General features: G+C 46.6%; 1 protein-coding gene across 1 annotated transcript in view; it reads right to left on the minus strand.

Moving 5' to 3' along the window:
- Positions 1 to 18,242, minus strand: part of LOC138284407 (mucin-2-like) — a 1,933,778-nt gene that overhangs the window by 1,670,937 nt on the left and 244,599 nt on the right. Inside the window, exon 8 of the mRNA XM_069223144.1 lies at positions 4,568 to 4,690. Coding sequence (XP_069079245.1) covers positions 4,568 to 4,690 — 123 coding nt within the window. The remainder of the gene's footprint in view (positions 1 to 4,567; positions 4,691 to 18,242) is intronic.

Consider the following 18,242-nt stretch of genomic DNA (forward strand, 5'->3'; position numbering starts at 1 on the left):
TTTGAATGTAACAGTATACCTCCCTTTAGAATCTCTAGGTTAATCCAGGAGCACTTAGAAAAAATGGTGAATTAGCATATGGGTGTTCACCAAAGAAGCATCTTCCTAGAATATGCACTTTGAGGATAACCTTTCATTAGAACAAAGAACTGAAGCTGATCTTGAAACCTCTGAGAGTCACAAAGGTCCTCATATTCACACTGTCCTTGTATCTTCACTGGTGAAGTTTCAGATAGAACATGAGGGACACACAGTTTTAACAGAGACAAATGGAAACCTGGCTGAGTCTTCCAGGAATGTGGAAACGTTCATTGAAAGACCACAGGACTGATGTAATGAGTTATTACAAATCGTCCGAAAAAGTGCAGTTGAAATTTAACAGGCAAGCTATGAAAAGGGCCATATGACAAGGCAGCCAAAATTTCTTTCCAGGTAGAAAAGGAACAGATCTTGACCTTGAATTCTCAGCATACGTCATCATAATTTTAGAATTAAATCAGCATTTTGAAACAAGCTGTGCATGTCTCTCAATGGAGTCAGATATTCTGTAACTACAAGAATCAAAAGATCAATTTGGCAAGTAAATGGCCCAATTATCTTGAGTTATGTTCCAGTAGCATTGTACATCTCATTCCAGACTGATTCGTTTGTTCTATTTCTCCATAAGATTGAAAATAATAGCAATAAAACAAAGGGTCTGATTTAGACCTTGGTGGTGTTCCTGCCAAACTGATGCAGCAGCAGACCAGAGAAGAACGTCAAGTCAATGGTGTTCCGCCCACCGTATTTAGATATTAGATATTACAGTCCTGCAGGTGGTGTACTGGCTGCGGAGTGCTGACAGAGGGAGGACATTGCGAGACCCAATGGACATTGTACAATAGCAGTGGTTGTAGAATAGAGGTAATTCAGACACACAGAAACACACACTGTACCTTTGCAATATGTGTCTGACTGCATCATATACGACACAACCCACCACATGCACACTTGTATCGATTGTCATTCCACCACAACACATACATGCCGCAAACAAACATTGATGTACATCCATGACACAACATCCACACACTATTGACACTGCACCCACACGCAACACGCAACACAATCACAACAACCAACATAACTACACACTAATCTACACAAAAACATACACAAAAACCATGCGGGACAGGCTCCGGGTGAGTGGGAATATTTTTCCTGTCATCAGTAGATGACTTCCCCAACCCCCACCAAGCACTAAAACCCCCCTCTGCCTCCCCATTCACAGCACACCCACCCCCTCCATACACAGTGCCCCCACCACCCTCCCTTCATACATGCATACACACACAGACACGCACCACGCATACTCTCATTCACCTGCACCTACATACATGCATACAAACACGCATTCACAACACTCACACTTGCATACACACACGCATACAAACTTACATGCATACACGCACGCACTTCAACATTCAGACACGCATAAGACCATGCATACACACATTCATGCAGACACCACACACTCAAACACGCACACACAACACCCCTGACCCTATCACCCCCCTCCCCTGTCAGACGATCACCTTACCTGGTCCGGGGAGAAGGTTGTCTGGCAGGGAAGGGGCAGCACCCCATCAGTAGGACACAGCCACGCTGTATTATTGCACATAATACAGCTGGTGGAGTCATACTGGCGGGGCCGGTGGCAGAACCGCCACAGCACCTCCGATCGCCAGCACAACTACTGCAGGATTTCCACCCCAATTGCGGTGGAAATCCTGCACTACTCGTAATATTGTGGTCTTCATGGGCCCACAGCTTTGACGGTCTTCTGAGAAGACCACCAAAGTCGTAATGAGGGCCTAAGTGGTCATTTGACTAGAGGACCTTAGCAGCCACTAAAGTTGAATAGATCCTCTCTGTTGTTTCCCTTCAAAAACCAATTGCTTTAGCAGGACCTTATCCATTGGCTATACAAATTAGATGGGTCTTTGTCAGATATAGCCTTCAACCATGCCTTGCTGGTGGATTTCAAATTCCATAAAAAGAATAAGGGGTCGATTTAGAGTTTGGCGGAAATGGCACTCCATCGCAACAGCGACAGAATACCCTCTCCACAAAACTGAAGGTCCACCCACCTCATTTAGAGACTGGTTTAGAGATTGTGAGGGTCATTCTGACCCTGGCGGCCGGTGGCCGCCAGGGCCACCGACCACGGGAGCACCGCCAACAGGCTGGCGGTGCTCCAATGAGCATTCTGACCGCGGCGGTTCAGCCGCGGTCAGAAGCGGAAAGTCAGCGGGCTCCCGCTGACTTTCCGCTGCTCTTTGGAATCCTCCATGGCTGCGGAGCGCGCTCCGCAGCCATGAGGATTCTGACCCCCCCCTACCGCCATCCAGTTCATGGCGGGAAAGCCGCCATGAACAGGATGGCGGTAGGGGGGGTCGCGGGGCCCCTGGGGGCCCCTGCCGTGCCCATGCCAATGGCATGGGCACGGCAGGGGCCCCCGTAAGAGGGCCCCGAAAAGTATTTCAGTGTCTGCCTTGCAGACACTGAAATACGCGACGGGTGCCACTGCACCCGTCGCACCTTCCCACTCCGCCGGCTCGATTACGAGCCGGCATCCTCGTGGGAAGGTCGTTTTCCCCTGGGCTGGCGGGCGGTTTTACTGGAACCGCCCGCCAGCCCAGGGGAAAACTCGTAATACCCGCCGCGGTCTTTTGACCGCGGCGCGGTAATTTGGAGGGCGGGATCCTGGCGGGCGGCCTCCGCCGCCCGCCAGGGTCATAATGAGGCCCTATATCTACTCTGGAGGCTACTCCATCTCTGTCGCCAACACAAACCTCCAGCTGCACAAAAGAGTAAGGGCCTTGGAGATTTAGCCATATGTCTGCCTGTCCCATTTAAATTGGGCAAACGTATGGCCAGTTTTCACTGTCTGCCACCCCCAGATGAAACCTGGGGGTGGCAGGTAGTGAAAACTGCAACATGCCTCCCTCTCCATTGGAGAAAACTCCTATTGAGAGAGGGGCATTGCTTTTTTAATTTTCCAAACAAAAATTCCAATAAATAAAAAAAGCTTTGCAAGTTTTCAATGCAGCTCCATCATGTTGACAGAGCCATCAGTCAAATTTACAGTGCATTGACAGAAACCACCAAGACACTCGTTCTTGACAGTACTTGAGATATCAGCTAGGCTGGCAGACTTCTTAGACTTTGGCGTAGGTAGACTCTATCAGGGTGATGGAGTATTTAATTCCAGCACCTTGAAAGAGTACTCAGTTGTCCACCAAACTCTAAATCAGGCCATCAGTGAGAAGATAAATATTTTGACCCAGATGACTCAGTTGGTATATCCAACCTGTGCTCCATCACAGTTTGTCTGAAATTGTGCCTAAGCCTGGTCAAACAAGAACAGTGATTTCTGACTGGCACTTTAATTTTATTAAAATGTATAGAATTCACCGCTTTGTGCCATTTATTTGATTTTATTTCTCTTTGGTGTTGTGTTTCTTAATATTCTTTTCTTAATGTTTAGAAATTGGTTGTGGGATTTGTTTTTTGGTTTGTGTTTTGACTTTTTAGATGTTTTGTTATTGCAAACACTCTACACATTTACCTTAGTCAAGCTTGCCTGCTCTATGCAATAGCTACCAGCCCAACCCAGGTTTGAATTTTTTAAACTGTGTGTGTTGCCTGACAAGATTTGGATACTTATTACTTGAGTAGAACTCACACACTTTGTACAAAAACAACTGCTGTGCATGCCTACTGGTTTCAGACGTATGGATGATGGTCCACGCTTCTACTGATATGCCTTGCTTCTAAAAGCTTCTCAGGCAATGTTTTCGGCAGTGCTTGATTTGTAAAAAAAAAAAAAAAAAAAAGTAAGTGCCAAAGCCCTACTCAGGAGGCTCAAACTTCCACAGTTCATTGCCCATGACAGTGCTGCCAACACCATTACCAACTTAACTACTAACCATCGACCTCTTGCATGTTTGACAATTTGGAGTATTCCAGGTGAGCCAAAGATATAAGGATGGTATGGGTGGCAGGTATTACTAAGTTTTTAGGCCCGTATTTATACTTTTTTTAGCGCCGCATTTGCGCCGCTTTTTGACGCAAAACGGCGCAAACCTACAAAATACAATGGTATTTTGCAAGTTTGCGCCGTTTGTGCGTCAAAAAACGACGCAAATGCGGCGCTAAAAAAGTATAAATACGGGCCTTAATTTTTTTTAACGACTAAACACTCTGTTGTGCTCACCTCTCAATATGACAAACAGCAGCACCATGTAGAGGATTTTCCTAAGAACCGGCAGAGAAAATTAATTGCCGGTACAGCGCACTGGCAAACAATGGTCCAAATTAAGCACTAGTTTTTGGACTTATAACACTCTAGATTTTAATGAGCATAACTCATCATGGAGAAGAATAAGAGACACAAGACCTTTTTCCTTTTTCTGAAGAGGGTGTAAAAAGCAAGGTCTTCTTGGAGCTAAGAAAATCTTTCTTGGTATGTTGTTCTATTTTTAGGATTCACAGGGTAAGCAATGGAACAGTTGGAAGAACTTGCCTGTAGGACAAAAGCATCCAGAATGACAGTTTGTCAAATAAAGAATCTCTTCCATAGCAGAACAGGTGATCTGGTTGGCCGGCTTACACTCATGATAGTCCATATTCAAGGGACAGTTGATAGCTGGAATGTAATAAAAAAGAAAGATATCAGCTTTTAAAAGACCTGTATAGGGCAATACTCAACATAGCATTGCATTACTAGCATAAATACAGCAGCATAAAGAGAGTCGCACAAAAATTATCCATCCCATTCAATGTGGGTATTCCATATTGCGTCTTTCCCTTTGTTGCCCATGCAAAATAAGGAGTCACACAAAAAAAGCAATGCAAGCTACACGACGGACCCTGGTGTCTACCTTTCTTGAGGAATAATCTTTGCAAAAGGACAAATGTCTATGTTCAATTTGAATTTTCTCAAATCTATCATGTGGTATACACTTTCACAAATTTCCTAATTTCCGCAAAGGCAAAGTGCATTCTCCATCTGGAAATATGCAAATTGGAAAAAATCATGTAACTAATACCGCAAATCTTTGTGGAGATACTCAAGGAACTCACTCTATAAACTGAGAGAACACACTGAAAATGGGATTGCATACATCAGCACAGCCCATATTTTAATCAGTAGAATCCCGTTCATGTGCAGAGATATTAGTAATTAGTATCTTTAGCCATGTGTTGGTCCTTCGATGCTGATTACTTTTCCATATATTATTAGGACGAAAGGCCTTAAATATACTAACCAATTTGCCAAGATTTGCCTTCCTATAAACTGAACTACTTGCTTTGTCAGCGACCAGTGAGGGAAAAAACATATATTCAGAGATAAAGTAACTCTCTTTAAAGATATTACAAGCCCAAACCCCAACACAGCCAAATGTTTTTCAGAACAGCCTCAACTCCTATTGGGTCATTCCGTGGTTGGTTATCTCTTTGTCCAGCTCCTGAACCAGGAGCTACGGAGAGACAAGCAAAGCAAAACATATGTTCCCAGATCAGGAACGTCAGAATGCAAAACAGGCACTGTAGCAGAAACTAAACACTGTGAATAATCTGCTTAATGTCTTCCAAGAATTTTTGTAAAGTTACTCAATGTATTGCAGGTGACTGATTCAGGTTCAAAATGTCTTTCAGTTAGATCTTTACTGCTCAAACCTGTCATGTGTGGCAGGTCTTTTAAACCAAAATGCATGGTTCATACTAGCCAGGACTGATTTTATGCTAAGATGGACACACTAACTGTGTGAATTACTATGTTAACAATTGTATGTTTGAGCACCATATTTTATTTCAAAACTTAATTTTGGCAGTGCAAATGAATAAGGCAGAGAAGGGGAATTTCTGTTTCTCTGTTCTTCATGCTGTGTTTGCAGCTTCAAGGCCCTCTCACCTTGTACAGATTTAACTTGGAAGGAAACAAAGCTCTCACAGTTACTGTCTTCTGTAAACGTTTGCAAGGAAGTGCTGTTAGTGTACAGAAGTATCAACATACCAGCAGAGCTAGTGGCGAGGGACAGGGAAAAAATAGTGCAAAAATGTAGTGTTTTGTTTTTCTGAAACAAACCCAGGGTGAATGGCCATCAAAAGCAACTGCGGCAATCCACCAAATGTTTTGTACATTGAAAGAAACCACAGTGACATTGGTCCCTTTTAGTGTGCAGAGATGACCTCTGGGGTGGAGGTAGTATAAAAATTTGTCAGACGGTTCTCCATCAGGGTTGCTGAGGTAATGGCCTCCACAACTCTGAAGGGCTATACCTTGTCTGTCAAACCCATTGTCCGAAAAACACCAACTTCTCTTAAGGATGCAAAAGATCTATTGGCCCTATTTAAAAGACATGGCGTCAGAAATACGTCTGTTGATGGATCTAGCCTATGCACTAAATTTCCACAGAAGGAGGCCATTCAACTACTAGAGTACATCCTGTTCCTTTACACATGAAAATACAATACTCGGACGCCCTTATCATAGCATGTGGGAAGCTAGCCTTCACAATTATTGTTTTTATTTGAGGGCACAATACATCTGCAGACCCACAGAACCTCAATGGGCAGTACTTTCACCCCAAGATTAGCTGCACTATATGTTCACAGTTCCGAGCAGAAAGTAAACTTATGTGACCCCAAGCACTTAAAACTCCACATAACAATCTGAAAGAGGTACACTCATGATGTACCAGTCATTCAGGAGGGCGATTAAATATGTACTACTCTTTCCTTGACATAGTTGAATACCTACAACACATATTTAAAGTTCACACATACTATTGCCAATGAGCAATTAGTCTTCCTGGATGTCATCATCATTCCTGAACAAGGCACCTTGAGAACAGAAACATATCAAACATCAACAGATTAGAAAAACCTGTTGGATATCAATTGATTTCATTCTAGACCAGAGAGAATCTCCCATATGGGCAGTTCTTACTCCTGAGAAAGAATTGTAGCAAGATAGAAATACTTCAAGAGACAAACTGAACTTCTCTCTGACAAAATTGAAGCAAGGTATTACCCCAAAAACATCATACATCCCTCCCCTACATTGAAAGAGGCACATTATAGGTACCAGGTCATCCAGAAATACTAGGTGCCTGGGTAGGAACTCAGTGTTGAAGCATGCCACTAAGATAAGAAGTTAGAGTCCTATTAAAAAAGCTAGGATATATGCCAATCCGGATTTAGGCCAAGAGAGATGGTACTAAGATTGTGTGTTTCCCTTTTTTGGTGCCTATACTACTTAACCTTGAGAATGTGAGTGAGCGCCACCCTGCCAGCCCCGCAGTGGCTGTCAGGACCGCTGCTGGTGTGGCGGTACAACCTCCACATAAACACCTTGGAGGTCAGACTGCCTGGGTTTCTGCCTGCGCCACCAGGATCCATGATCCCAAAGGCCTGGCAGGGCAGAGATTGTAATCCGCCAGGGCCGCGCTGCATGCAGCGCTGCCCTGCGGATTACGACCTCGTTCTCCACCAGCCTTTTCATGGTGGTTTCACTGACATGAAATGGGTGGTGGAGAACAGGTGCAGGAGGCCACAGGGGCTACCTGCACTGCCCAAGCACTTGGCATGAGCAGTGCTTAACCTTGAGAAGGTGAGTGACTGCCACACTGGCTGTCAGCACCGCCGCTGGTGTGGCGGTATGACTGTCACATGAAGACCTTGGAGGTTACACTGCCTGGGTTCTGCCTGCACCACTGGGATCCATGTTCCCGAAGGCAGGGTAGAGATCGTAATCCCCCAGGGCCAAGCTGCATGCAGCGCTGCCCTGAGGATTACGACCTCGTTCTCCACCAGCCTTTTCATGGTGGTTTCACTGACATGAAATGAGTGGAGATGAACAGGTGTAGGAGGCCACGGGGGCCTGCACTGCCCAAGCACTTTGCATTAGCAGTGCAGGGGTCTCCCAAGTCCAGCACAGTTGCAATGTCATTACGAAGGTGCTGGTGCACTCTGCAGTGGCAGCATTGGTGCCGGCTCTATCACAAGCCAAGGACAATGCTTCTGCCTGTTTCCTGCTAGGCTGGTAAATGGAAACCTCAGTTTCAGCCCGCCAGCCCAGCAGGAAACTCTTAATGGGTCCAGCAGGGAAGTAGCCAGTGTGGCGGCAACCTCCCCTTCGGAAGTTCAGCAGATATGTCTTCTCACTCCCTCTGTTTTTGTTGAGGTCATCTAAATTTTGCCTAGGCCTAATAGAGACCTATAGATTTACTGTACAATGAGGAAAGGTGCAAACCCATGAGGATAAAGTAATAGTATTAATGGTGCACAATGAGGTGTTATGCTTAATCTCTTTAACCGTAGTAAGAAATTTAAGATTAATTTTATGGGTTTGTAATTATGAGTTTATTAAGAGTGCTTTACCTGTCTCTCCACTCTCAGTGCCTAGGTGTAACTGTCATGTAGTGTCCGCTCCCGTTGAAACATTATCATGTGTGACAAAAGGAGAGAGAATACTTGAACTTTAAAATTATAGTTAAGGTAGAAGAACAAAGCCCCTGGTGAAATTAGTCCAAAGAAGATAAGTGTAACAAATCCACCACATCTGCATGTTCCTCCCAGATTTTGTATGTATATCTGGGATTTTATTTATGCTGACTGTAAGACTCTGCACCTTAGCACTACAGAATGGTAGGAAAGGGTTTCTGCATCCTCTCTAAAACATGTGTAGTACATTTGAACACTCTATTTGGCCTATTTGACATCCCTATGCATACTTTTCAAATGATGCATGAAGGGCATCTAAGGCATGGAAAGTTAAATATCATGTGTGGGCTGCAGTGTGTATTTACACTAACCATATATGACAAAAATGTATGTTTGCCAGGAGCACCACTGTGCTCTGGCTGGGCTGCACTGCAGTGACACATGGTAAGGAAAACATCTCTGCCGATAAGAAAAAGCATATTTTAAAATTATTTATAAGTGACATATTAAGTGTGCCATGTAAACCTAAAGAATAAAGTGCAAATATATATATATATAGAATTAGGGTAGACTATATATTTGGTTAGTGTGCCCTTCACAGTGAAATAAAAGTCACAAGGTATTTCACTGTGTAAATGTAGATGGGATCAGGGGCCAGATGTACGTAACGTTTTGCATGGCGCAAACTGCGAAATTCGCAGTTTGTGCCAAGCAAAACGCACATCGCGATGCACATTTCCATTTTGCGAGTCGGTAACTTGGTTACTGACTCGCAAAATGGGAATGTGACTCGCAAATAGGAAGGGGTGTTCCCCTTCCTATTTGCGATTCACATCATGATGCAGAATTGCTTTGTGACCGCGAACGGGGTCGCAAAGCAATTCGCAGTTAGCACCCATGTGAAGTAGGTGCTAACCCATTTGCAAAAGGGAAGGGGTCCCCATGGGACCCCTTCCCCTTTGTGAATGGCTCTAAAAATATTTTTAGACCACTGCCTGCTCTGAAAAAATGAAACAAAATGGTTGAATTTTCTCCAGTGTATTGCAACTCGTTTTCCTTTAAGGAAATCAGGCTGCAATACAAGAAAAAAAGAACTGCTTTATTAACAAAGCAGTCACAGACATGGTGGTCTGCTGTCTCCAGCGGGCCACCATCCCTGTGAGTGCAGGGAATCGCAAGGGGGGTCACAAATTGCGACCGACCTCATCAATATTAATGAGGTGTGTCTTTGCGACCCCCTTGCGATTCGCAGATGGTGTCAGGGACACCATTCTGCATATGGGTTTGCGACTCGCAAATTGCGACTCGCATACCCTTTACTTACTACATCTGGCCCCAAGCTCTTTATACCCTCTGCTTGAAGTATTCAAAATTATTTCCTACTTGACTTTAAAAAATCTGATTAAATGATGAAATCAGATTTTTGCTAAATTATGCAAAAAATGTAAATTTTATTTTTTATTTTACGCTGCATGAGCCAGATCTGACTGAAAACTAGTTCGACCACTTGTCCCACCTTCCAAAGATGTAATTCAAATCTGTTGATGTGAGAATGTTAGACTTGGCATACTTAGCGTGGTCTCACCTAACTTTTTACCTCTGTTTCCCATGTTGTTGATGTGTGCTGGACTCTGTTTTTACTGTTTTTGTTACTCTGGGCACTTTACCACTGCTATCCAGTGCTAAAGCGCAAGTGCTCCTATGTGAAATGTATGTGTAAATGCATGATTGGCATATTTGATTTACTAGTTAGTCCCTAGTACAGTGCACTAGTGATGCCCAGGGCCTGTAAATCAAATGCTACTAGTGGGCCTGCAGCACTGGTTGTGCCACCCACATAAGTAGCCCTGTAAACAAGGCTCAGACCTTCCACTACAGTGTCTGTGTGTGCAGTTTTAAACTGCCAATTCGACTTGGCAAGTGTACCCACTTGCCAGGACTAAGCCTTCCCTTTTTATTCATGTAAGGTACCCCTAAGGTAGGCCCTAGGTAGCCCCCTGGGCAGGGTGCAGTGTATGTAAAAGGAGGGACATGTACTTATGTGTTTTACACGTCGTAACAGTGAAATATTGCCAAATTCGGCTTTCACTGTTGCAAGACCTATCTCTCTCATAGGTTAACATGGGGGCCACCTTTCAATATTATTTAAGTGTAGATTCCACTTGGGAGCAGATAGGAACATGGAGTTTAGGGTCTCTGAACTCACAATTTAAAAATACTTTTTTTAGTAAAGTTTATTTTTAGATTGTGTGTATGAAAACCCTACTTTTAGAAAGTAGGCATTTTCTTGCTTAGACCATTCTGTGACTCTGCTTGTTTGTGGATTCCCTGTCTGGGTCAGTTTTACAGCTGGGCTGTTTGCACCTCTCCTCTAGGCAGTGACACAAAAGGAGCTGGGGTGTAGCCTGCATATCCTGATGAGCCATCTGTGCTGAGGGGAGGGGAGGAGTGGTCACTTACACCTGGAAGGGCTGTGCATGCCCTCACATAATTCAGTCTCCAACTCCCTGGTGTGTGCCTGGGGCCTGGCCAGGCAGGAACTTCAAAACAACAGAGACTTCTCTTTGAAGTAGGCCTACTTCATAGGCAGAATGGGGGATAAGAAGGGCACCCAAAACCCCTAAAAATTACATCACTTCTGGAATCAAGAGGAACCTCCGCCAAGGAGAAGAGCTGAAGAGCTGAGGAGAAGTGCTGTCCCTGCCTGTGACTGTGCTTGGTGGGCTATCCTGCAGTTGCTGCTTCTGCCTGTGAAAGAGGACAAAGACTGGAATGTTTTGTGCATTCCTTCTTGAGAAGAATGTCTAATGGCTTGAACTGAGCTTCCCTTCTGTTGTTGAAGTCTCAGGACCATCAAAGACTTCCCCTGCCAGCACATGGACTCTCTGCTGAGACTTCTGCCCTGATAAGTGGTGCCCTATCCAGTTACTAGGACCTTGAAAGGTAAAGTTGGCAGACAAGAACTGAAAATCCATGCACAGTCTGCCGTGCGGGGACATTTTCGATGCACCTTCCGTAACGCGGTTGATAAACAACGCGTCACTACATTTATGGCAGAAATCATTGCTCCACATGCATCGCGGCTGGGAGATCAACACAACGTGGCTGGAGAAACAACTTGCAAAACCCACTAATGGAGGCTGAAAACAACACAAACCCTAGCAGTGCGGTTTCTTGATACCATGCGACCGGATTTTCCACGCATCGTTCTTGGGCATCAAAGTCAACCCGACTCTGCGCGGATCCGGGATGCTCCATCAGGAAATCGATGCATCGCTTTTTTGGGGAGGGGAAAAAGACGCATCGTCGATCCAACAGGAGAAGGAAACAATGCACAGCCTCACTTACGACTAAGGAATCAACACATTGCTAGCCTTTTCTGGCAAACACTCCCATGCGGCTTATTTTTGACACTAACTAGGCACTATGTGTAACAACAGCATTCTCACAGTTTTCTAAGGATTAAGACTCTTAGGTCCTCATTATGACATTGGCGGTAAATCACACTTACCACCATGCTGACTGCTGCCAACATACTGATGTCGCAGCAGATATCCGTTCACCACATTATGACACAAACACACACCAATCCGTCACTATTCAGCCACACACACAAATCTGCCAGACCAAAGGTCAGTGATAAACTGGCAGTATCAAAACCCACACCGTTACGCCAACAGAACAACGCCCACAACATTATGACCCACGAATCACCACGGGGGACATTCAATGGCGGTAAACCATTGGCGGTACATACCGCTGTGCTCAAAATACACACACACATACAAAACAACACCACATTGGACAATTCAAACTACACACACCTGACACCCATACACACATCACACCCACACCACTATAAAACACACACCCATATTACCCACAACTCTTTACCATTACAAACAATTGTCACGAGATAGACACCACGACCACAGATAAGACCAGAGACACACACCTCCATCACCTATACACCACCCATGCACCTCACAACACACACCCCAACACATCACCCTACACATCCTCACCCACATTCCTCACACAACACCCATGGCACCGTAACAACACCCCAGATTCTCTATGGAGGAGCTAGGAGCCATGGTGGAGGAAATCATCTGGGTAGAGCCATAGTTATTTGGAGCACAGGTGCAGCAGATATCCATTGCTAGGAAGATGTAGCTATGGTGGAGAATCGTGGACAGGGTCAACTCTGTGGGACAGCACCCCAGAACAAGGGATGACATCAGGAAGAGGTGGAACAACCTATGGGGGAAGGTACATTCCATTGCAGCAAGACACCAGCTCGCAGTACAGAGGACTGGCGGTGGACCCCCACCTCCTATCCCACAACGTACAACATGGGAGGAGCAAGTCTTGGCAATCATGCATACTGAGGGCCTGGCAGTTGTAGGAGGAGGACTGGACTCTGGTAAGTCAACTCTTTACTACTTTCACCACCCTACTTGCATGCCATCACATATCCCCACACTCAGCCTCACTTCCTTCACTCCACCACCTCCCACACATCCCACTCATTCTAATGCCATGCCCCGTATGCCATACCAATGCATGGACACCATTCACAGACCTGCATGGACACCTATCACTAAAGCATGCACACTAGAGACAATCAGCTAGACCACCACATACCAACTCACACAGGGTAAAGCTGCCAGGGCAAATACAACCAAAGAGGGCAACCCACCCATGCACAATATGTCACACACAGAAACAATGACAATGCATTTAAATCCCCACAGGTATCCCAGCCAATGTCACTGGAGAAGAGGTGCCAGCACTATCCAGTCCCCTCACAGAAGAGGCCCACAGTGATGACAGTGACTCTGCTAGCATGGATCTGGATGACCAACCTGGCCCAGCAGGGACCTCCGGACAGTCGGGGACCCAGGCACAGTCACACACCACCACAGAGCCTCCCCCCTCAGGAAACACCACCACAGCACCCACCCAGTGTACACATATCTATGTCCCCAGGACACGTCAATCAGCAGTGTGTCCACCTCTACAGAGACCCCAGGGCACACCTCATACCCAAGATAATCACGGACCTGGGGTCAGTGGCAGTGGGCACACGATTCAGGGACAGAGACACAGGACAACCGGGATGCTGGGAGGACTGCTGTGCACCAGGGGGAGGACGGGCCCAGGGAACTGACCCTCAAGGAGGCCCTCACTGAGATCCTGGGAGCATACCAACATTCCCAGGATACGCTGGGCCAGATCCTGGACAACATGCAGGAGGCACAGTATCAGGGGATCAGGAAGGACTTGAAGGCCATTAACACCACCCTGGACTCCATTGCAGGGGTCTTGGCAGACATGGCCAACATTATAAGGGAGGCAGTTGTACAACAGTGGGCCCCTGCCACCAGCCAGACTACTGAACTGCCCTTCACCTCCGCTGCCACTAGTGGACAGAAGGCCCTGCCACAGGACCAACAGGCCACCATCACCCTTCCACCTGCAGAAGGTGAACCACCCTGCAAATGTTCCCTGCGATAAAGGCAGAAGCCAAAGACTATTTCCAAGACCCCCGCCAGGAAATGGGATCCTCCTGATTGTCACCCTTGTGTCCCACTCTGTCACCCTGTCCACCTTCAACTGCCATTGCTTCCCTTCCTATGCCTCCTTGGACAATGCACCTGTGCTACAAATAGACTGGAACTATACCCTGGACTTTCCTCCATCATCACCCCAGCCCATTTCTCTTCTCCCTTATCTTCTTAGCACTGCAATAAACACACTTTGAAAAAATACAAGTATGGAGTAAGTCAAATGATTTAAGTATGTAGTCTTTTAACAAGGTTCAAACATTGCAAATCCACTGTACAGTAATGTGCACATAGGATAGACCTGTAGTTGGGGGCAGTGAACACACCAGGAGCAATAGTGGGGCACCAACATCTGCAAAAAAGAGTTTCCAAAGGGTTCAGCGAGTGGGCATAGAAGTGGGAATTCACAGCCTACCAGTGACAATGTTAAACAGAAAAATGACAACGAAATGTGAAGTTACACTGTCTTATCTGTGTGTCATTGGACGTTTTGTCTAATCACTGCAGTTCTGTTGTCCTCATCCTCTGCCTCCTCATCTTCACTGTCTACAGGTTCCACTGCTGCCACACGGCCATCTCCAGCCTCCTCCACCTGCAGAAAAGGCACATGGCGTCTAAGACAAGTTTATGCAACATGCAGCATGCCACGATTATCTGGCAGACCTTCTTGGGTGAGTACCACAGGGATCCACCAGTTAGATGGAGGCACTGAAACCTGGCCTTCAGGAGGCCAAAGGTACGTTCACTGATCGTTCTTGTTTGCCCATGTGGCTCATTGTAATGTTCTTCAGCCCTTCTCCTGGGATTCCTGACAGGGGTCATGATGGATTGGGGTAACCAGAGTCACCTGCAAATATCAAGGGACAACATTAGCCACACACTATCCCTAATGGCCCACACCATACCCATACACCAACCTCCACTGGGTGGGAAGTGGGGCTCACCTCTTTAGCCACACCCTGTGCCTCTGTAGTTGGGTCATCACATTTGGGATGCTGTTATTCCTCCAGATAAAGGAATCATGCACAGACCCAGAATACTTAGCATTGACGTGGGAGATATACTGGTCCGCCAGGCACACCATCTGGACATTCATTGAGCAAAAACTTTTTCGATTTCTGAAGACCTGTTCATTTTGCCGGGGTGGGGGACAAATGCAATATGTGTTCCATCAATCACCCCAATGATGTTGGGGATATATCCCATTGCATAGAAGTTAGCCTTCACTGTGGCCAAATCCTCCACCTGAGGGAAAACAATGTAGCTGAACATGTGTTTAATCAGGGCAGACAACACTCTTGTCAGAACAATTGAGAACATTGGCTGTGACATTCCTGTTGCCAATCCCACAGTCACTTGAAAAGAACCAGTTGCCAAGAAATGGAGCACAGATAGGACTTGTACAAGAGGGGGGATACCAGTAGGGTGACGGCAGATATCCGGTCAGGCTCCAATTGGGCACACAGCTCTGTGACTGTGGCCCTGTCCAGTCTGTAGGTGAGAATAATGTGCCTGTCCTCCAGTGTAGCCAAGTCCACCATGGGTCTGTACACGGGGGTATGTGTCCATCTCCTATTCATCCACAGCAGTAGGAAGCTAAGGGATAAAATTGTGAGGACTCCTCATTGGTTATAATTGGGCCCTATGGGTTACAGTGGCCAATGGTGATCTACGACGGCGGTGACGGTATACACCGCCGTGGACCTGACCTGTGTCTGGAACCTACCACAGTCCGTGTGACTGGGGAAAGGGCCCTAGCCTTCACATCGGAGGAGTTGGAGAGGTTAGTGGATGGGGTCCTGCTGTATGGGCCTCCAGACCAACAGGTGAGTACACTGTGGGCACGATGCGTGTGGCATGAATGCATGGCGTTGTTTGTGTGTGAAGGCCTCGTGTAAGGGGGTGGGTGGATGTCCTCTTGGCGGCATACAGGTTGTGTGCTGGGCCATGTGTGTGGCTATGGTGATGGAAAGGGGTATCCTTTGGGCAGCCAGGCAGTTCTTCTAGGCAGCTTGCAGATTCTGATTCAGGGTCTCTTCTCCAGAAAGTGTCTGAGTTGGTAGGGGCAGAGGCCCAGTATAAATACCCAAATGTGCTTTTGAAGTAGGGGAGACTTAAAGAGTGGCTCAGAAGTGCACCAGGTCCCCTTTCAGTTCAGTCCCTTCTGCCAGGGTTCCGGTAGGGTGTGTGAAAGTCCTTTGTGTGAGGGCAGGCTACTGTCCTTTGACATGTAAGTGTCAGGCCCTCCACCCTCCCAGCTCAGGAAGACCCATTCAAAATGCAGATTTATGCGAGTGAGGCTGAGTATCCTGTGTTTGGGGTGTGTCTGAGTGAATGTACAAAGGAGCTGTCAGCTGAACCCAGCCAGACATGGATTGTAAGGCACAGAAGGATATAAGTGTAGAGAAATGCTCACTTTCTAAAAGTGGCATTTTTGAAATAGTAATATTAAATCCAACTTCACCAGTCAGCAGGATTTTGTATCACCATTCTGGCCATGCTAAATATGACCTTCCTGCTCCTTTCAGATCAGCAGCTACCACTCAAACAATAAATGAGGGTAGCTCCAATGTTAGCCTATGAAGGGAGCAGGACTCACAGCAGTGTAAAAATGAATTTAGGAGTTTTACACTACCAGGACATGTAAACTACACACCTACATTTCCTGCCTTTTGCCTACACAGCACCATGCCCTATGGGTTACCTAGGGCATACCTTTGGGGTGTCTTATATGTAGAAAAAGGGGAGTTTTAGGCTTGGCAAGTTAAATGCCAAGTTGATTTGGCAGTGAAACTGCACACACAGGCTTTTCAATAGCAGGCCTGAGACAAGGTTAAGGAGCTACTTAAGTGGGTGGCACAATCAGTGCTGCAGGCCCACTAGTAGCATTTATTCTACAGGCCCTGGGCACATATAGTGCACTTTACTAGGGACTTATAAATAGATCAAATAATCCAATTGGGTATGATCCAATTTTATCCTGTTTAAAGGGAGAGTATATGCACTTTGGCACTGGTTAGGAGTGGTAAGGAGCGCAGTCTTAAAACCAGCAAAAACAGTATCTAAACAGTGGGGGGAGGCAGGCAAAAAGTTAGGGGTGACCACCTTAAGGATGTCAGGTCTAACAGTGGGCCATATGTGTAACAGGCAGGACTGTTTGTCTAATTCTATTTTTCTGTCTGTTTTGCCTCTGCAGCTCAGCGCCCATCAAAAGAAGGGTATATGGAGTGCCATCGCCAAGGAGGTGCGGACCCTAAGGGTCTATAACAGGCGGAGCACCCACTGTCGCAAACGGTGGAAAGACCTGCTGGCCCAGATGGGGATGGTCTCCCAATGAGGAAGGGGTGCCTGTCGAACCCTGACCCCCCTGATGGCCCGCATACTGGTGGTGGCCTATCCTGAACTGCATGGGGTCTTGAGGGCATCACAGCAGCCACAAGGGGGTGAGTACAGTGCCCATCATTACAACTTACGCATGGTAGGGTGGTATCCGGGTGCGGGATTTGGGTCAGTGGGTGCCTCTAGGCCAGGCCTGAATTTGCAGCGGATGTCCCCTGGTGGCTATGGTTCAGGAGGGAAATTCTTGCTACCTTGCTCGTAGGAATCCACTACTGGTCTGGGCTGCGTGGGTCCCAGGTGTGCTGCAATTGGCTATGTGTGCCCCTCCCCATGTCTTGGCTCCTAAGTATTTCTCTGTTAGTGCTATGGCATATTGCGTAGGCCTGTTCCCTGTGTGTGAGGGTGCTGTGTACGCCAATGGTGGTGTTGGTGCAGCCATTGACTAAGTGTTCCTTTCTCTCTTCCCTCCCCCTTTTTGTTTTGTCATCCTGTCCTTATGTGCATTAGCATCATCTGGCGGAGGAGCAGAGGCACCGGCGACAAGATCATGGGGAAGACATGCAGTTCTGGTTCCATGGCGGCGTGGTTCTTCCCTGTGTCTCCAATGGTGAGTCCTTTCCCCTCTGAGATCTGTTTCCACCAGGCTTATGATGTTGTTGGTACTGCCCCGGAAAAGGTGGCGGATTGTGCAGTCATAATATGGTGGGTGGAACATTGATTTCCACTTGGCTGTAGGCGGCTACTGCCATGGTGCCTGTTGTTTCCGCCCTGGCGGTCAGTGTGGTACATAGGCTGTCTTTCGGAGATCTTTCCGCCATGGTCATAATTTGGCGGTAGTTG

This window comes from Pleurodeles waltl, chromosome 3_1 (assembly GCF_031143425.1).
Source record: "Pleurodeles waltl isolate 20211129_DDA chromosome 3_1, aPleWal1.hap1.20221129, whole genome shotgun sequence".
Taxonomy (NCBI): Eukaryota; Metazoa; Chordata; class Amphibia; order Caudata; family Salamandridae; genus Pleurodeles; species Pleurodeles waltl.